We start from the raw sequence: 21,774 nt of genomic DNA, 5'->3' as shown, positions 1-21,774 counted from the left end.
AACAACAAATACAAACTCATACGGGTGTTGATCTACAGCCTCTCTTTCTCTCCCTTCTTTCAGTTCCAGTGTAAAACAATCAATACCGAGGGCACATTAAGGTCCGGGTCGTATACTTTATTTATATTAGGCAATGACAAATCCTCGTTGATGCAAAGGCTCTTGGACGCGTGTAGCCACCGCGCCAAACAAATAAATATATTAATCCCCGCCGGGGGAAAGGTGGAGGGAGCGACGAAACAACGGGAAATGACAAGCAGCCAAATCCATCACGGCGACCTTTCAAAAGAAATGCGCCCATAATTTGGTCCACTTCCTTCTTATTCAGCCTTTCAATTAATGTCCCTGCTTCCCCCTGCCCGTGCCTTGCAGCCATAACTCAGGGCACAGTCGTAGGAGGGAGCGATGCTTAGCATATGGAGAGCGTGTCGTTTAAATCAGAATCAAACTAGGAGGAGAAATGATAACAAGGAGAGCATGTGAAGGGGTCCAAACGAGCCCCGTGGTTTATGACCGGGGTCTGGTTTGGACGGACCTGTTACTCGTGTTTAAGTCCAGTTTCAGGCCGTCGGGACATTTTCTCTCTCAGGTTTGGAGTGTTAAGCCGGTTAAGCTTCTTTTATGGTACTTAAAATATTTAATTTATGTTGCTATCAATTCCCAAACTCTAACATATGACACTCACAGCGAAGCAGATCTGAAGGGTCCTCAGGAGGGGCTATTAAAAAGCTGCGAGACCACTTTTAAAAGAAACTCACTCTGCTAAACGAAGAGGCGGAGCTGGTTCAAACTGGTTCTCCACCCTCTAAAACCAGTTGCTCTGAACAGAGCTGCAAAGGCGTGGTGGAAAAGAGAGCTGCTGTCATGTATCGCTGCAGGATTTGGACCAAAACGCTTTGGAAACGGTCAATTAACCCTTTTAAAAATCCTTGAAATGGTGGGAGATGGGTCCTTAAAAATCATCAAGGACCCGTCTCACCCCGGACACTCACTCTTTGAACTGTTGCCATCAGGCAGACGTTTCAGGAACTGAAATCACGCACAAACAGACTCAAGAACAGTTTCTATGCCAGAGCCATAACTACACTCAATACTGCTAAATACTCAAACTGACTTTTTCCATGTGCAATACTGACTGAACCGAGCAATACCTGCCAAGTGTGAATACTGTATGTTGTCTTCCTGTTTGTGTCCTTTTAGAGTTTTTTTTTAAACCATGCACCTTAAAGAAGATTGCATCCAATTTTGTTGTACCTGTACAAATGACAATAAAGACATTCTATTCTATTCTATTAAGCCACATACACTTGGACATCTGAAGTAAAAAAAACTCTTAACACCGCTTTGTCCGTTCATTTGGGGTCTCTTGAGTTTAAAAACGTGCCGTTTAGGTTTGCAAGATACTGTGACATCACAGAGCCAGATCAGACACGGACTATCCAGCAACCCCGTCTTTATCTTCACCTAGTTTCACATCATAACTGGAGGTCAGAACCAAGTAGTTGTTGTATAAAGACTAGGTAAAATAAGCTTTTGCCTCAACCTGCACCTTTTCGGTCAGTATTTTTGCTAGTTTTATTCATTTAGTTCATATTTGTATGTCCTTAGAGTATTTTGACCAAAATATATAAACACTTAACTATATTCTTAGCATTTGTGGCCAGAAGTATGCGACTTAAAAGGGATAATACACATGGGAATGTACCCATGGAAGTGTGTGTGTGTATGTATATATGCGTATTCTGTATGTATGCATATATATATATATATATATGTATACACAGTATGCCTGTATGTATGTACAAATGAATATGTGTAGGTATGTGTATGTACTATTGTATTGTTGTATTATTGATTATACAAATACTGTATGACACTGTACTAGTTTATAAAACTAACATTTTTTTGTGAAAAGGGTAGGCGTCATAAGCTTAGGCTTCTGTCTACGCCTTTTGGTCCTTGGTGATTAGCTAGAATTGTATATATATATATATATATATATATATATATATATTTCTGTGTATATATATATATTTTGTATGGCACCAACGAATTGCACCTGTACTGGGAATTGAAAAGGACCAATAAACTAAACTAAACTTACAGTCCATTAAGAGCTTAGAAAATCTTGCAAATTTGTTTAAAAAGAACAAAGAAAAACATGTTTATTCAACACATTTAAGGTTGGAGTGAAAGTTAGCGGCTGTGTCGATAATTAAAGAACATGCACACATTTACAGATGCTTTTAAAACACCTGAAACGCCTGCGACGGCTCTTCTCCTGCCTGTTTTAAATGTACAGAAAGTGTGAGCCTCCCGCGATGATGTCATGAGCAGCAACACTTTATTAACGAGCGCCTGTAAAGGTAAGACGCGCTGATCCGCGCCGCCGCTCTCCAGCTCTCCCTCAGAACTTCTGACGACGTCGTCGTTCATCACCGGGCGTCTCTTTAAAAGAGCCGGGACATCCCGTGACATCTGCGGCCCGGCCGGAGCAACCGGAGCAACCGGAGCGACCAGAGCCACCGGTCCCCGGGACCACCCGGTGCGGCTCTTGTCTGGTCCCAGATCCCCGAGTAATAGGATTCCTCAAAGCTTCGCAGATGGATGGCAAATCTAGGCAGTTTCATCTACTAAAAGAGGGCATAAATCACGGGCGGAGGGAACGGGGACGAGGCAGGGGTTATCACCAGTCTGCCTCCCTCATGAGAGCTTTGCATTAAAGCATTAGTGAAATTAATTCATCTTTCATAAGAGGTTTGAGCAGTATCTGTGATCTATGATAACAACCAATTTCTCACTACAGAGGGGCCACGGAGGGAGGGAGTTAGGGAGGGAGGGAGGAGGGAAGAAAATACTCTGCGACCCTGATAGACTACACAAATCTGCTCTTTTTAAATGGGCTAACATTATCTGGAGTGCTGCTCTCTGGAGCATCATCCCAGATTCATACCCCGGCCGGGAAACGGGCATATATCACCGGGCAAAACTTTTCTCATCTGCTGCTGCGCACCTCCTTCCTTCCTTCCTTTCCCTCGGTCTCTCTCTCCATCACCCCCTCTCTCTCACAAGCGGCTTGTTTTGGTGAATTTCTTGCCTGTCGCGTTAAATATAAAACGATGCTTTACTACGACCATTTCAAGTGGCTTTGTGTCTTAATCAGCGTGATTGCTCTTCAATCACCGGTGGGAGCAGGAGAGTGGGAAAGTTTTTGTGTTTTTTGAGGCAGCTCAGGGGCATGGAGGGAGATAGGAGTGTGTTGAAAAAATCAATTTCCCAATTCTAAATCGATTCTCATATTAATTCCTAAAAATCGATTCATATGTCTAAAGATCGATTAATTTATTTTTTCGGATTTTTTTTTTTCTTCTATTATTTATTTATGTACTTTTTTTTTTCATCACTACATTACAACTTTTGGTTATTTTTTTGTTTATCCCCAAAAAAGGAATGTTTTGTTGGACACAAGAATAACTGGTGCCATGTTTTTGCCTTTAAATATGTTTAAAGGCATGAAAACATTAAAGTGTTAGGTTATAATTGCATAAATTGTCTATATTTCATAACTTTATACACTGTATTGGAGTTACATTTGCAAAAAATGCTAAAAACCAAATGCTCAAAAAAGACCGAAAATTGGAAAAAATAAAACCGATTTCATCCGTCTCTATTTCCTCCCTGGATCTGTTTGGTAATTCTGACCCACGATGTTTCTGAAAGCAGTTCTATCAGCATTCTGGGAGCTGATTGGTCCGTACAGCATCATTAGCTGCCAATACTTGCTGTTGAATCTCAATATAATACTAGTAGTAATATTTTGCATAACTACAGTCATATAATTCATGCAACAGCTGAAAAAATAAGTTTTAATAACACTAACCCAAATCAATATCGGAATCGAATCGGATCGAATCTTGATAATCAATTCTGAATCTTAAGAATCGGAATCGATTCTTGACATTTGAATCGATCCCCAGCCCTAGTGGGAAAGTATTTGTGTTTTGAGGCAGCTCGGGTCGATGGAGGGAGATAGGAGTGTGTTTGATGGGAGGATGGGGGGGCTTGGCAGTGTGTGAAAGAGACAGAAATTGGGGGGAAGTGTGTGAAGGCGCCGTATCCATCTGTTTTGCATATATTTGCCGAGGACGGTCGTCGGAGCATGGTTGACAGATGAGTGGGGAGTGAGGGGATGACACACGAGCCGCGCCGCTCTTTATTACTATATCAGCGCGGCGGCTACGCTGCGAGCCCCAGATCCCCCGTCTGACGGAAACGCCGGAAACGCCCGGGCGACGCGGCGGCGTGAGCAGAGTAACCGCTGCGCCGCGCTACGCCAGCAAACACAACCCGGCACTCTCGCTTTCATGAGTCTAATCTCCTCAGATCAAGCACGCATCGGCTGGATCCCCCTTTAAAAGACGGGAAAAAACTATAACTGTGAAAGAAAATGAGAAAAGAAAATGAAATGACTTTTGAAAAGGGAAGGAGAAGCCAAATTATCATTTAATATTCTAACTAAAAGGTTTGGCATCGCAGATGCTTGCAATAAATGAATAAGAGTACGCTTTTATTTTGATAATTTGACATTATATACAACATATGTGGGAATAAATGACATTTGGGTGTAAGTGCTTCATCTTTGAGCTGTGTATTCATCACCAAACCCACCTCAGGAAAGTAGTCCTGTGGAAACTTCTCCTTCTCCAGCGAGGTTGTGCTTTCTAGTGTCTCTGAACACGTCTCCTTTCCAACCACCTTCTTGAATTTCTTGGCTGAAGAGCAAAAGGAAGGAGACAAATCAGTTAGTGTCACAGTCATAGATGATCTTTGAAGACTCTGAAGCTTCTGATGAAGGAACCATGGCTCCCTCAGACAACTGCTCCACCTGCTGGCCAGGACCAGGAACTGCAGCTGCAGGGAGAGCTGAGATAAGGAACTGTGACAGGAATCAAACAGGAAAACTGCAGCTGTTTGATCAAAGCTGCTCGTTTTGATCCAGAGAGAGCCGAGTAAACACGAGGAAACAGGGAATACAGTCACAGGATGTGGCTGGAACGTATCACAATCAGACTTCCATCTAAACTGACATATAAGACACATTTTCTCTGTTTTGTTTAGATTAATCTACAATCCCAATTACAAAAAAAGTTTGTTTTACTTTTTTTTTCCTGACATCAACAGCTGAAAGTGAGATTTTACCATTTTGGGAACAATATTAGCTCATTTTATTAATTTGATGGCACATTAAAGTCAGGACATTGTCAACTAACGGTTGGAAAAGTAAGGGGAGCTAGAAAGAAACACCTGAAGGAAGATTTGAGGACTAAATAAGTTCATTTGCAGCAGGTTTAAAAAAAAAACAAAAAAAAACCCAACTCTGCAAATTGTAATTGTAATACTGTAATACTTCTCGACTAGGAATGGGTGATATTTTACCGTTCACGATAAACCGTCAAAAAAATTCCCCACGGTAAGAATTTGTCATCTCACGATAAAAACGATAAATTCCCGTTGACGTTTTTGTGTAAAACTGATTTATGGTTCTGCGTTAAATCCACGCACAACGTACGTGAAGGAAGGAAGGAAGGAAGGAAGGAAGGAAGGAAGGAAGGAAGGAAGGAAGGAAGGAAGGAAGGAAGGAAGGAAGGAAGGAAAGGGGAGAAGGAAGGGAGAAAACAAGGAAAGGAGGAAGGAAGGGAAAAAAGAGGAAGGGAAGAAGGAAGGAAGGAAGGAAGGAAGGAAGGAAGGAAATGAGCCTGAAAGAAAGAAAGAAAGAAAGAAAGAAAGAAAGAAAGAAAGAAAGAAAGAAAGAAAGAAAGAAAGAAAGAAAGAAAGAAAGAAAGAAAGAAAGAAAGAAAGAAAGAAAGAAAGAAAGAAAAAAGGATAAATTCCCATTGATGAGGTTTTTGTGTAACAAACATGGCGGATCTGAGAGCGAGATAGATTTATTGTTACAAAGGTGAAGTTGAATTGGTATTTTTTTTATCGTCATTTTTATCGTTATCGGGATAAATGCCAGAAATTATCGTGATACATTTTTTAGTCCATACCGCCCATCCCTATTCTCGACATAAAATTGTAAATGTATTCAGTATGTTTCCTCCACAGATGATAGCATCATCAAAGCACTTGGAAGGACATGCAGGTGAGAGCTCCGTTGTGCAGAGAAGAATCCACATGTGGCCGTTAGTGGCCGTGTGATGGGCAGCTGCACATCTGGAGAGGAAAACTGCGATGCTTGAAGGCGTATAAAGTAATCCCTCGCTATAACGCGGTTCACCTTTCACGTCTCGCTGCTTCACGGATTTGCATCGTATTCTGCATTCTGATTGATTAAACAGTTCCCCCGCTTCTTCACTTCCTGTGTGTCAATAACGTTACGGTTTAATGTTTACAGTACATGTACGGAAAAAAGGTTGCCAAATTTAAGTTTGCAAATTTTCTCCAAAGCCCATAATGTCGACAAAACGTTCTGCACCGATTCTCCCGTTCAGATCCAATAACTCGGTCGCGGTGGGGCGGGGCTGATATCCGCAATTTGACGCCTTGTATAATAATTGTAACAAAAATAAAGGTTACTACTTCACAGATTTCACCTATCACGGGTTGTTTTTGGAACGTAACCCCCGCGAAAAACCAGGGATCACTATACAGCTGTTTTTCTTCCATGCAGTATTGCATCTTTCAGCAAGATAAACCATGTTTTAATCCCAAACAAAAGCTTGGCTTTATGAGATTTGTGACTCGTTGCATCTGTTTTATTCACTTTTTACAGTCGCCGGGCAATTTTGGAAGTTCTAAGACGTCTTTATTTAAGGCAGATCTCTCAAATGAGATCTTTTTGACATGTAAACAACAAAACTACCGTATTTTCCGCACTATAAGGCGCACCTAAAAGCCTTTAATTTTCTCGAAAACCGGCAGTGCGCCTTATATATGATCATTATGGTAATTTCTGTTTCTGTAGTCAGGGGGATTGTGGGTAATGTAGTTGGTGTCGCAGAAGTAACGGCGCTAAAAACGTCAGGAATCATCACAGACATTCAAGACAACAGCAGCGACGCTGACTCACATAATGGCGACTTTGACGAGACGGAGCAAAGCTGGTTTTTATTTTGTTAATAAAGTTGGACATACGGTACTTTTCTTCTTTTTTTTTTTGCATTTGCTGTAGGATTTTGTAGCATTTCCTGTAGCGCAGCTCCATCAGGTAGATACGTAACTCAACCCCAGCCACTATAGTACGGTATTTTACCAGATATTTAGTGCGCCTTATAATGCGGTGCGCCTTATAGTGCGGAAAATATGGTAAATTGATTTCTTTTCAGCTTCTGTTGTACTAAGTGTTTTATGCATCGTCTGATCTTTAGCATGCATGTGTGTGTGTGTGTGTGTGTGTGTGGTCACCCCTCCCCCCGCCGTCACCCCGTCCTTCATTGGGGTAACTGCTGTTAACGCTGACTTGGTGTGTAATAGGAAACGAGGCGGTTTCCACATCTATATCCCTCCTTTAATTAGCGTGGCCGCCGATCCCGCTGCCCTCCGACACGCCGCGCTGATGAGGCCGCTGTAACTGTCCAATAACTTGCGGCACACCATTACCGCCGGCCCGAAATCGGATGAATTAAGTCCTAATATTAATAAGCATTACTATTCAGTCCCCGCTCGCTCCACATTACCCCAACGGCCAACCTGAGATCACTGGTTTTGATGGAATAAGAGAATAAGAGGAGGGGGTAATGTGTCATGGGATGATGTGTGTGCTGGAAGGAGAGTCTCACCTTTGAAATCAAACTGGTGGAGGTTTTTCAAAGAGTCGTGGATAAAGTAGAAACTCCCCAGAGCCTGCAAAGAAGAGAAGACTTGGTGAGATTTTGAGATTTTGCACAACAGGTGCACCGGCCCCCGGTACTGTACGCTCAAGCCCTTTTTCCCCGGAGTCCTCTAATGTGACGAGTCAACAATTTAAAGCTTTCAAAAGGACACATTCAGATCCACTTCAATAGGCTTAAAATCTTAATTTTCCCTGCAAACAATCAGGGAAACTTTCCCAGTGGCCGGACGGGCCAATCAAAGTGTGTGGGAAGAAGTGCGAGTGCTGCAGAGGGGGATTTGATGCGGTTCACAGTCCACTACACTGCTTTCTGTCGGGCTCTTTACATTTAGTGCAAATGGAGGCAAATCTGGAGCCCAATCCCCTGTGTCTTTGAGATAGCAGGCCCTCGGCTCAGCGTAATGCTCCGGCTCCAGCCTGCACCCGAGGAGGAGTACGGAAGAGTATTAGGGCCAAGGAGGAAAATGTTTAAGAGGGGAAGATTGTTTTTTTATTGTGCACTTTGAGAAAAAAGTGGAAATGTCAAGATTAATGTTGAAATATAGTACAATTTCAAGAATAAAGTCAATATTTCACCTTTTTTCTCATCATTTTGACTTTTTTCTCGAAATTGTACTTCAACATTATTCTGACATTTCGACTTTTTCTCGACATTTCAACTTTTTTCTCAACATTTTGACTTTTTTCTCAAAATTGTACTTCAACAATCTCGACATTTTTACTTTTTTCTCGACATTTTGACTTTTTTCTCAACATTTTTACTTTTTTCTCAAAATTGTACTTCAACAATCTCGATATTTTGACTTTGTTTTCAACATTTCAACTTTTTCTCAAAATTGTACTTCAACAATCTCGACATTTTTACTTTTTTCTCGACATTTCGACTTTTTTATCGAAATTGTACTTCAACAATCTCGATATTTTGACATTTCGACTTTTTTCTCAAAATTGTACTTCCACAATCTCGACATTTCGACTTTTTTCTCGACATTTCGACTTTTTTCTCAACATTTTAACTTTTTTTCTCAAAATAGTACTTCAACAATATCGACATTTTTACTTTTTTCTCGACATTCCGACTTTTTTCTCAACATTTCGACTTTTTAATCTAAATTGTACTTCAACATTAATCTCGACATTTTGAATTTTTTCTCAAAGTGCATAATGAAAAAAAATCTTCCTCCTCTAAAATATTATTTTTATGTTTCTCTTGCCTAATACTAATACTAATACTCTTCCGTAGAGGAGCGCCGAGTCTGGAGGAAAAAAAAAAAAAAGGCAGGAAAGAGGAAGACGGGGGGGTTTGGAAAGCCCAGATACTTGAACGATTGATAAGTGATAAAGCAATGGGATCAAAAGATGAAAAAAAACAAAGGAAAGGAAAAAATAAAAACAGGGATTTCGTCATCTTGTGTGTTTTCCTGCGCGGATACGGTTCTTCCCGGCGTCGGGGCCTCTGCATTATTTATGAGCACATCTTGAGATTAAACATTTGCTGATTTGTCAAAAGCACAAACGCCAGGTCCTGCCCATCTCGTTGACACGCAAGTTCAGCCGACACAAAACGCTGTCGCACATTTAATTGATGAGGGCTTGGGCTGGTGACCCGCACCCCCTGCTGCCGCCGCGGCGCCCCCCTCCCCTTCAGCCGTGGGGGGGGTTGGGGAAGCCGCCGGGCGACGGCAGGACTCAAGGTCACCGCTTCCGGGAAGGCCCCGCCGCGCCGGCCTGTGTTTACTGCTCTTTATGGTTTCTTTCACCTCAAAGCGACAACGCCGGACCCGGAGACGGGCGGGGACGCAGGGCGGGGGGGGCGGGGTGAACACTATCTGTCAAAAACAGTGACACCCCGCTAATGACTCAAGCTTGTGGAGGCCGGAGAATTAAAAGTGAGTCCTGAGATACGGACGTCGTTCTTCTGATTGCAAAACAAACTGCAGCCTGGAGAGATACAGGGACCCGCCTCCGGACAGCAGAGGAGAAATATATGACCAAGCTTAGAAAAAAACCATATAAAAGCAGCAGTACGAGGCTTTCAGAAGCTGCAGAGCAGCGGGGAAGGACTCGTACTGTAAAAACCTGTTGATTCAAGGTACAATAGTAGTACAATTACAGCCAAATAAAACAGAGCAATAATTGTCTTTGGTTATTAAACAGGAAGAGTTTCACTTGCATATCCTGCATTTAGTGTCTCAGAGTTTTAATCCATTAAATCGTTTGGAAAAATCACATAATAATCCAGTAAAATTGCGGATATCTTCACAATTGACATTGCGGGTTATTTGTAGATCCGGTACGTGTTCACAGCTCGTCCTACATTGACACATACATCATCACTTGTCATCAGGTTGGATTTTATTCCGCGAAAAGGGGAGGTGACGTCATTCCCCCGGGAAACTAATCGGTTTGAATTTGTGCTCTTGTTCGTGCTTTTTATCAGAGATTTTCACGAAAGATTACTCAGCAACAATCCACACACTACACACTCACTATACAAGCCCACACACACACACACATTATGGATCCACCAAAGTATGTGCGTGCAAAACGGTTTACCGTGAGCGAAGCTGAATCTAAACGCGCTATATGTAAAATAATATATCTCGAAACTATTTACATTATTTTGGTAGTTATTTGCACTTTTTAGCAATTTATTTAATTAGTATGGACTTACTACATACAGATTATTAAATATTGGCTTATATGGGTTGTTTTGATGCATAGCAAATAAAAATACTCCATAAAATGGCAGTATAACATGCAAAAATGTAAAAATATGCTTAGGAGGACTTGTTCTATGGTCATAAAGGGTTAAATCTTGCCAATGTAGGAGTAACTGCATGAAGCCCCGCCCCCTGCCGCCATTGGCTCGGTACGTTCTGTACCGGTGGAAATAACTGAACACACTGCAAAAACTCATTTCTAAGTAAGAAGGAAAAACTTGCTTCAAGACTATATTAGACTAATTTGCTAGTTTTAAGAATTCTAGTCAAGAAAATTGTTCTTACCCCAATGACAAAGATATTTTTGTTTAAACTAAGACAATTTTGACTGGATTCATAGACTATTATGCTTATTTTTAGAGGGGCTCTTTTTGCAGTGCAGACCTCACAGATACGGCTGACCGGGCCACACGGCTACCTCATCGTTACAAGAAAATCAACTCTTAACAGATTCATGCCCTGTTTACACGTAGCAGCTCAAAGTTTCCAAAAAACATCAGTTCTGAAAACTCCGGCCAAAGTGGAGATTTGCAAAAACTCCGACTTCACGTTTGCTTGTAAACGGAGGGAAACGGGACATTTAGGCTTCAGAACGTCACATTATGCAACAGAAATGTCACCAGCATCATTTGTGTGACCCGTGTTTACAATTTGTTTGGCCACTGTAGTTACTTGTGTCATTTGTTGATGTTTTTTCCAGGATTCTGATTGGCTAGTATGACTTTATGCTTCTCGTTACACTGCCCCCTGTAGGTTTGGCTGCTCATAGCACCTTAACAGCGTATTTCAATTCAATTCAATTCAATTCAATTTTATTTATATAGCGTCTAATACAACAAAAGTTGTCTCTAGACGCTTTCCAGAGACCCAGAACATAAACCCCCGAGCAGTTATTACATAAACAATGGCAGGTAAAAACTCCCCTAGTGGGAGAAAAACCTTAAGCCAAACAGTGGCAAGAAAAACTCCCCTTTAGGAGGAAGAAACCTGGACCAGGACCTGGATCATAAGGGGGGACCCTCCTGCCGAGGGCCAGACTGGGGGTCAGGGACAGCAACAGCACAGCAGGCAGGTGGAAGCAGCAACGGGATGACCAGGGGTGGGGACCGCAGGCCAGCACGCAGCTCCCGAAGCTCCGGCCCAATCAGCAAGTCCCAGGTTAGGTTCAGGGTCGGGAAAAGGTTGAGAAGGGGCAGGGCCAGGGAGATGAGTCTTGAGGGACAAACCTTCTCCCTCGCCCAAAAGGGGCCGTTACCCTGCCCCCCTCACTCCCACACTGCAGGATCCGGTGTTTTGCATTCAGAGATGCTCTATGAATTTATGCAGGTTCGTGTAAATGATGGTATTTTTCAAAATGTAGAGGGGGAAATATCCGTTTTTGTAAATACCCGGCTACGTGCAAACGTGGCCTAAATCTCAAGATTACACATTCTTTATTACACAGTAAAATATTTGAGGACTTGCCTTCTGTTAGCAAAAAAGAAAAAAGAAATTGCGTAATTTAAGAACAAAACAAATCAATCAACACACGGAGCAATAAACTGCACTATTCCTTTAAGAGACGAACAGGCCGGTGTTTGGTTTTCAGTGGAAAGCCATTCCTCTGCACGCCCACAAGACCAGCGAGCACTAAAAACTAAATTAATATGACATCCAACAAATCCTCATGAATCAATTATCAAAGAAATGATAAACAACTGCGGCTAAGTGGCCGCCCGTGTAATCGCAGAAATCTACTTATCCCTCAAGTCTAATAAATATTCATCTGTAGCCGAGGTCCAGAACCTGCGTCCCTTCTCCTCTCTTCTCCTCTCCTCTCTTTTCCTCTCCTCTCCTCCCGCCTGCTCTCTTCATGAAGTAGCTATTATATTAGCGGGGCTGCAATTAATCCATTTGTCTCCTAATACATGACAGGCTCAAAATATTCATCGGGGGCCGTCTTGTCCGGTTGGTCCGGCCGGCGCTGACAGGCCGTGCTTATCTTCCACCGGCGGCTCCACAATGGCCCGTGTCAGACGTATGTTTGTCACGTCCCTCCTTATTGATTAGCTGCCAGATTCACTTGAAATAATTAAAAGTATATTTTACATATTTATAACCCCCCCCTCCCCCGCCACTGCCGTAGCGCCTACTTAATTTTCCATTAGTAAAATGCAGTCTATTAAGTGCACGGCGAAGGGCCGCAGGGGAGGTGAGGGGGAAATGAGTAATCACTATAATTGTAGACAGAAAGACAATAACCGAGCCATAAAAGCCGGGCTTTTATGACTCGTTTCTGGCAATGCTATCTCTTATCGCGAGTCGTATCGGCCGCCGGGGCCGCCGGGGCACGTGGGTGACATTTTCAAACGCCCGGCAGGTACAAGTCCCGACGGACTGGCTTGCAGGAGAATAGAGACTGGAGAGGTTGCAGTACATCGGGCTGCAGACTCCGCTCTCCGCTGAATGCTTTATCGATACCGGGGGGTTGCAGAGATGAGTCCCGGCCGGGCGGAGAGAAGCAGGAATTCTCTGACCCCTGCATAGATTTTCTGCATTTAATGTGAAAAATGAGCCATAAAGCAAACATAAAAGTAATAATTTTTCTCCAAGGTCTCACCTCCAATCTGTGCGGCGGGAGAGTGCCGGGTCCCCGGAGGGCTGACACGTGCAACACTCCCGTGTCGCGGCGGAGTCGCTGCAACAACTTCAGAGGGTAATGTGCTGGTGGAACTCCGGACGCTGGTGCAGCGCCGCGGACGACGACGCGCCCGGAGAGGGTTTAAACGGCAAAATAAAAGATGCTGTTTGCTTTACATTATTGTTTACTGGAGTCACATCGGTTCTCATCCCACCTGGGGACAGTTACAGTCCATAAAACAGGAGGATGGTACACGTGTGCACTGGTAAAATGATATTTATAGTTTATATAGTGATTAAGTGACTTATTTCCATGACGTCATTTTCAACAGGTGGCGTTTAGAGGTGACTGCAATGAGAAGATTTGTGTATTTCTCCTTCTACGGGGAATCAGCAGGGAATTACCTGTGTGAAGTCCTACCATTTGGAGGTACCTTCACATTAGGGGTGGGTAAAAATATCGAAAAATCGGTGCATCGCAATTATCCCCGCCCTAATTCAATATCGATTAAAGGGGACCTATTATGAAAAACATGTTTTTTCTTGCTTTAACATATATAAAGTGGTCTCCCCTCAGCCTGCAAACTCATAGAAGGAGGAAAGCAACCAAATTCTGCAGTGTCTGTACAGCCGCCCGTATGAGCCGTCCAGTGTGATGTGGATCTACGAGCCGTTCAGATTCTGCGCATTTTCGTTATGTAACCAAAATGCAAACCACGCCCACAACTAAACACCGTGTCCTAATTAAACACTGAGCGTCCCGACCATCGTAGCACTGCGTGACATCGGACGCTCTCTGTCCATCTCCCTCCAGCAGCTGCCACTTTATTGAGGTTTTTGTAGTGAAATGAGGAGGAATCATAGAGATAACTTCTCATTTCAACTAACTGGATCAGCCGTTCCTCATCCATGACTGTTTCCTACAGCGCTTTCAACCGGCTTTCAACGTGAGCGACAGGAAGAAAATAAAAACAGGGCGTCCGACAAATGTTCAGCTCAAAACGGCGCGCCGCGTCGCTGCAGCCAGTTAGGACAGTCCAATAGAAAATAAAGCAATGGAATTGATTTTGTCGCTGACGCTCGCTCGCATTGCATGCAGTTAGGACACGGTGTAAAGCCTGAATTATGGTTCCGCGTTACATCAACGCAGAGCCTACGCCGTACCGTACGGCGTAGGCTCTGCGTTGGTGTAACGCGGAACCATAATTCAGCCTTAAATCCGCCGGCCGGAGCTTCCTCCATTTTTTCGTAGCGGTGTATCGCGTCATTCAGGCAGCCAATCAGCACAGATTATCATTATCATAGCCCCGCCCACTCAGAATCCTGCATAGATAATGAGGTTAGAGAATGGGAAGATAAAGACATAGTTTAGAGGCTGAATTTCTAATTTATTTAGCAAAAACAATCAAAAGCTTGTTTTTAAGACATCCAAAGCCTGTTTAAAATAGGGATTAGATTCCATAATGGGTCCCCTTTAAGCAAATCCTCTGAATCGATGCACCTCCTGGCCAGTGGGGGGCGCTGTGTGCAACATTTTCTTATGATTCACGTTTTGTGGACGGTGGCTGCAACGCGACCAAACAATAATAAAATGGCGACGATGGCAGGTGGAAAACCTTTTAGATCAGACGTTTGGACTCATTTGAATTCCCATTTAAAGAAGGAACATGAGAAACGGACCAAAGTAGGGTGGTGTGTAAGTTGTGCCAGGCAGAACTAAAATACAACAGCAACACGACAAACCTGCGGAACCACTTAAGCCGACACCATGCGGATGCAACAAGCTACGGCTAAAACTGTGGACCCAAAACAGATGCAACTGGACAAAGCCTTTGTCTGCAATTCTACCGCCAAGATCTGTCCGCGCATGGAAGATAACGGAGTCCGTGGCGTCTGCATTTGTAAGGACCTTTGACCGTACAGTGTTGTGGAAAATCAAGGTTTTAAGAAGATGATACACACACTTGCACAGTTGCATTTTTACTTGAAATGCCATTAATTGATCGTAAGATAAGAAATCAGGAGGGAAAATGTCTGTTTTGTGTCAATCTGTGGCCTTTCACACACTGTATAGGACTGAAAGTTGGCTTATTATAACCTGAGCTGTGAACACACGATGCAGTTCAGGATCAGGTATGAAAAGGAACATCCAGACTGTGATCAGCAACACGTCTAAAATGAGTCTTTACCTGCTTAAATAAAGGAAACTAACTAAAAGCTCTGCGTCAACGGTTTCCTGCCAGATCAGCGCTCCAGGAAAAGTCATTTCACTCTTCTGGAAGGAAGTTTTAGGGCATCATATACTGACGTTAAGACCACTTTTATTCCCCAAGGACATTCATTCAGCAGGATGAAAAACCACATCCTACAAAAGGGTATGATGCTGGACGGGCCTGCTAGAGTTTACAGGAGTTTGCAAGAAGAACGGTGGAAAAAAACAACAACTGAAATGTCTTATTGCTTGATGTCACAGTTCAGACCGGTCTGAAACCTGGTGCTCTGTAGCACATTACAACCAATATTCGAGTAGTAAAAGAAAAACAATCAGGGGGGATGGTGGATTTTATCATATGGGGACAGATAATTTGTGCTGATTACAAATAATATAATATATTACAAATAATAGCAGTGACCAAAACACCTGCAGAAATACTGCAGGAATGACATAGCAGCAGTTAAATGCAGCCTTCTGTAAGCTTTAAATATCCACTGGGCTTACATCAAATACATCAAAACACAACAATAAAAAACAGTTTTCTGAACTTATCAATATGACTGTCCTTCACAGGATAAGTAAAATGGATCACTGCAAAAACTCACAATCTTAACAAGAATATTTGTCTTATTTCTAGTTAAAATGTCTAATTTTAGTAAAAAAAATCTCATTACACTTAAAACAAGACTAATCACTGGAAAAAACAACAATTTTCACCTCTTTCAAGTAGATTTTCACTTAAAATAAGTAGAAAAATCTGCCAGTGGAACAAGATTTTTTTGCTTGTAATGAGAAGATAAATCTTGTTCCACTGGCAGATTTTTCTACTTATTTCAAGTGAAAATTTACTTGAAACAGGTGAAAATTGTCAAATAAGTTATTTTTCTGGTGAATACTCTAAATGTTGAAATAGCAGTAAAACCACATTCATTGATGAAATGATGATGATGGAAAAGGGGGGGTGGCAGTTTTACAGGGGGATGATTTTGACCATTTTTATTTCCCCTCATCCCCCCTCAACTCCAGTACTGATTACCAATACCAATATGCAAAGCTTTGTTTTGGGGATGGAGGCCTGTATGAGGAACCAGCGAGACCGAACGAGTGAAAAAAATCCAGCCTTACACACAGAATCTGTTTTAGATGAACTGAACGGAACCGGCGACGTTTCTTCCCCTCAGGGTTTTCCTGCGTCACTTTGCTCTGGCGGTGTGAAGATGAAATAAGCCGTTTCTACCAGTCTATCTGTCACTGCTCAGAAGCTCCGGCAGCTTCCTCACCTGTCACATCCAGAGTGATGGCACACTTCCACGCAACCGCAGAAAACAAGCCGCAAATGTGTCTGCAAATACGCGCGCAGTCTTATCGGAGCGGTCGATCACACGCACCGTCACAGAGGAACGGCGCCACGATACGTCAGCGGTTCATCTGGTGAACATCAGGCACCGATAAGCTCGGATTAATCATCACACCCTCGTTAGGCGCTACACATAACCATCCGTGCACTGGAAGGTGAGGAAACGGCGACACTGACAGCCAGGACGGATCCACGCAGACCCGGCCTTAACCAATTTAGCGCCCTAGGCAAGATTTTAGGCGGCGCCCCTCTTGCATCGCAGTAAATTCCACTGCTGGTGTAAATACTCACAAGAAACTGAATAGCTTTATCTTGGACATTCTTTTATTTAAAGAAAGCAATTGCTCAATCAAAATACTTTTAGAATTAGAAAGAAATACAAAAAAATATGAAATGAATATATGAAAAATACAATATAAATAGCTTACATAAAGTATAAGATTTAAATACCCACAAAATAATGTCTGGTATGTCTTCTTGTGACACTATTCTGACTATGACAGAGAGCTGTTCCTTATGACTCAGATCAGGGGTGCAATCAAAGGGAGCTTTCACACATGTCCCATTTGGAACAGTTGTTCCGGAACAGGGAACGTTTCCCCCTAAAGATCAGAACGTTTGGTACATGTGAACACAGCAATCACGCTCTGAAACGGCACAAAAACATGCGAGCCGAGATCTGCTAGGAGAGGTGGTCTCGGCCCGATTCCATTCCAGAAACGGTTCATTTTTTAAATTTGTAGTGAGAACATGATCCACACAGCAACCGATACAACTCCATTCATGTGTATGTGCGACCGCGGCGCAAGGAGAGGAGTCGGTGCAGCCTCCACCACCTTCTCTCCTATTGGACGTGCCGAGATGTCGTCCCAGCGCGGCACGGTGAAATTAAAAGATGTTCAATTCGGGCAGGGTTTGCGCAGCGCAAACGCTGTGGCAGGCGGCCTCTCACCCGCCTCTCACCCGCCGCTGAGCTCCGCGGAGCTAGCACATAAATGAATGGGTAAAGCCTGATTTATGGTTCTGCGTTAAATCGACGCAGAGCGTACGCCGTAGGCTCTGCGTTGGTGTAACGCGGAACCACAAATCAACCTAAAGCCGACGGTTGCGGTCTGTGCGGGGGGGGCGTCTAAGGAAAGTGTCATCATTATTATTATTATTATTATTATTATTATTATTCCTATTTAATAGGCTTTGCTATGCAGTTAAATTAATGTGGGCTCATTATCTTCATATTAACACATAATACCAACTAGTTTTAAGAATAGTGGAAGTAATTTTTTTTCTTCCCCCATTTGTGGCGCCCCCTGGATGGACGGCCGCTTAGCAATTGCTTATACGGCCTATGCCACGGGCCGGCTCTGGATCCACGTTTCTATTTCAGGACCAGCGTCCCGCCGAGGGAGCCATTGATCTGCAGGACCGGGGCCTAAAAGAGCAGCTTCTCTGGGTTTTCTCTGCCACGGGCCTGCGATGCTGCACCAACAGCTTGTTTGTCATCCCAGGTAGGACGGCGCCGCGGCGGCGCAGAAGTGAGACATCAATAGAGACGCCGGGCTTTCTCAGCCCTCATATACAGATGGAGCAGCTTTAGTATTTTCTGGCCCTCCTGAGCCCACCAGCCATATGTGTTTGCCAAGCCCCCCCCAACCACCCCCAACACCACCAGCTCTCCCAATGCCATTGATTGTTCAGAGTATTGAGCCACAGTGTCTATTATTCATCAGCTGCCACCAAGGCCTGACTGGTTACACAGACAAAACTCTCATTAAAACTTCCTTTATCACTTCCTGTGATGTGAAAGCAGCGTGAGTGTTGGAGCCATCCGTCACGTCCTGGAGCAGAACCGAGTCTCAGGGGTGCATGAGCTGGGGGGGAGGTAAAGGATTCACACTGTTCAAAGATCTAGGAAACATGTCGACCTGCAGGGTTTGAAATATCAGTAGGCCTGCAGCGATGCGTCAACTTCAAATTATTGTGATGCCGACGTGGGTCACCAAAACAAACAGTTGTCACTTTGCAGGATGGAGACTGGGGCCCAGTCCCAATCCCCCCCCTAGCCCTAATTTTCAGCCCTACCCTAGTGAGGGTAGTGGTGTCCCAATTCCTCTCTGCATGTAGGGCTAGTGGACATAACGAGGGCTAGTGTGTATGAATCTAGCCCTTCACAGAGAGGGATTTCAGAAGCTGACTCGCCGACCAGATTGCTTTACGTCATCATTTGCAGACTGAATCAAACAAAAAAACATGGCGGACATTTCTTATTTTTTAGTGAATAAAATCAATATTTTGAGTTAGTTTCTGCATAAAAATGCGTTTTGATTACATTTCTAGTGAGAAATATATATTTTACTTTCATAATATTCACTCAGTGAATGTACATAATCACTCGCTTGCTCGTTGTTGCGAAGATCTCGCCAGAATAAAGGCTGATTTATGGTTACGCGTTACACCAACGCAGAGCCTACGGCATAGGTTACACGGCGACGTATACCGTATGGCGTAGGCTCTGTGTTGATTTAACGCGGAACCATAAATCGCCGGCGGCTCTTCTCATCTCCGAAAACATTGGATCAAATTTCTTAACAGGCATTATTTTGATAAACTGAGCCCAGGTTGGGGATCTTAACGGTTACTTTTACGCCTGAAAAAATATTAAAACTTAATAAAGTGGCATATTAACAGCGCTACAGCTGAAATTAAAACAGCTTTTAGCTCTGGGCTTCCTGATATGGTGTGACGTTTGTGCAAACGTAACTACGCAGTCGCTTACGTACCCGAACGTAAACCACGCAGTGACGTAACGAGTGGTGTCCCAATCCCTAGGAAACATTACAAGGACCCTACTCATTTTTAGAGCTAGTGGTAGAAAGTAGGGGGGGGGATTGGGATTGGCCCTTAAACTGCGACCTCGTCACAGCCCAAGAAAATCCTGCAAAAAGCCCCAAAAAACAGCCCTAAGTCATCAAAAGTATGTGGATACTTGAAATTTAGTCCCAAACGCCTTTGTCTGTCGTGGGCGAGACAATATTAATGGCAAAAACGAACGTCACATGATCAAATTATCCTGTGGATTAGCTCCTACTTTTGATGTTTTCTGGTCATAACTGTTTACCGGAATAAAAAACGTTGTCTTTTTTAAATCAATTAGCAGAAGCTAAAGTGCCACTGGAAAATGGTTCCTTCCGAAAACAACAGTTTTATTTTGTTGCACCCCCCATAGAAATGTTCCTTTCGTGATTAGACTTTTTTAATGTAATTTAGTGTGAAACAGTGCCCTGTTATATCCAACTGTTGTTTTAAACATGTGGATAAAATTACATTCATTACATTAAATTACTTCCGGGGGGGAGGGGTGTTTGGTAAGGGACGCAGGGAAAGATTCAGACTGTTTTAACAAACATGTAGGGTGTGAAATTGAGAATTAGGCCTGTAGCGACGCGTCAATGACGTCGCCTTCAAATTATTGTGACGCTCACGTCAAAACAAACAGTTCTCACTTTGCAGGATGGAGACAGAAACTGCGACCGAGTCACAACCCAACAAAGTCCTGCAAAAAGCCCCAAAAAACAGCCCTAAGTCATCAAAAGTTTGGGAATCCTTTAAATTTAGTCCCAAATGCCTTTTGGAGTTGATACCAGAGCAGCGATGGTGCAGCGCCCCCTTGACTGTCGGGACAATAACAACTGCAAAAACGAAAGTCACATGATTAAGTTATGGTCTGCATCAGCTCCTACTTTTGATGTTTTCTGGTCATAACTCTGTTTACCAGCATGAAAAATGTTTTGTTTTTTTAATCCGTTAACAGAAGCTAAAGTGCCGCTGGAAAATGATTCTTGTTCTTTTTTTAGTTCCATCCGCCATAGAAATGTTCCTTTCATGATTAGACTTTTCTTAAATAATAAAAATATGTATTTTAGTGTGAATCAGTGACCTGTTTCATCCATATATGTTATTTTTAATGTGTTATTTTGAATTTTTCATATTCGGATAATATGCATTGCACTGCATTTCTTTCATCTTTTGTAATTTTTGACAGGAGAGATTTGTGTTAAGACTGTAAAGAGTTAAGAGTAAAAACAGGTTAGCCTTCTTATTTTGTATAATTGTATTATATATTTTTATTTTGCTGTGAAAAACTGTTGTTTAATAAACTATATTAAGGATTTTTGATGTTAATTTGATACATTATGGTTTTTATTAATCGAACAGAAAAATAATCAGATTAATCGTCCAATTACTCCTTAGATTAGTCGACTAATCGATGAAATAATCGCCCAAATAATCATTTTAAAAATAATAATTTATCCCCGGCCCTAATCAGAGGAGATCACGACTGATGTGCCAGCAGCCCTTAACGTAAGATGCAAATGAACCAAAATAAGAAGCTAAATCACTGCTTTTGTTGTCATGAACAATATTAAGTGAGGAGATCCAAAAGTATAGGAACATTTGAACTAAAGTGTACAAGATATTTCCCTCCAGACTAAATAATATCAACGTGCTATTCACCAGGACTGCTCGTGGCCTAAAACCCACGGCTTTCTTCCCCAGACTGGTTCACCTGTTTCCACAGATGATTAATTGGATTTAGACGTCTCACCTCAGAAAAGTCAGATTTTTTGTTCTTGGCCGGTTTCAGTTGTGTGTTTTGGGTCATTATGCCGTTTCATTGAAGATTTCATTGAAAAGATTAAAACTAATTCCAGTCTAATCATCTTACGAGGGTTAGGGGATTTGCTTTCAACATCCTTGGTTATGATTATGCTGAACCACAATCCCAAAGCCCAGACTCCTCCCGTGACCTGCGAGGGTTTGCATGAAATCTTACATCAATTCAATTGTTTCTATCTCAGTCCGTCCGTGTTTCCCTAAACTCCACCGAGCCGTTTATCGATTATCCATTTAAATTCAACCCCAGCGCTGCCAGGACGGGTTTGGATACCTGTATTTGGGGCTCGGTCTGACTCTCAAGGCTTTTGGCAGAGAGTTTCCGGGCTTTCCACTTCATTATTGTAAAAAAAAT

General features: G+C 42.8%; 1 protein-coding gene across 1 annotated transcript in view; it reads right to left on the bottom strand.

Moving 5' to 3' along the window:
- LOC133463714 (inositol polyphosphate-5-phosphatase A-like) overlaps window positions 1–21,774 on the bottom strand; it is a 181,947-nt gene that overhangs the window by 113,061 nt on the left and 47,112 nt on the right. The window contains exons 3-4 of the mRNA XM_061745407.1: window positions 7,782–7,845; window positions 4,669–4,772 (exon numbers count right to left, since the gene is read on the bottom strand). Of these exons, the coding sequence (XP_061601391.1) occupies window positions 4,669–4,772; window positions 7,782–7,845 (168 nt within the window). The remainder of the gene's footprint in view (window positions 1–4,668; window positions 4,773–7,781; window positions 7,846–21,774) is intronic.

The sequence above is a fragment of the Cololabis saira genome, chromosome 17, assembly GCF_033807715.1.
Source record: "Cololabis saira isolate AMF1-May2022 chromosome 17, fColSai1.1, whole genome shotgun sequence".
Classification (NCBI taxonomy): domain Eukaryota; kingdom Metazoa; phylum Chordata; class Actinopteri; order Beloniformes; family Belonidae; genus Cololabis; species Cololabis saira.
This window is presented reverse-complemented; position numbering and strand designations above follow the sequence as displayed.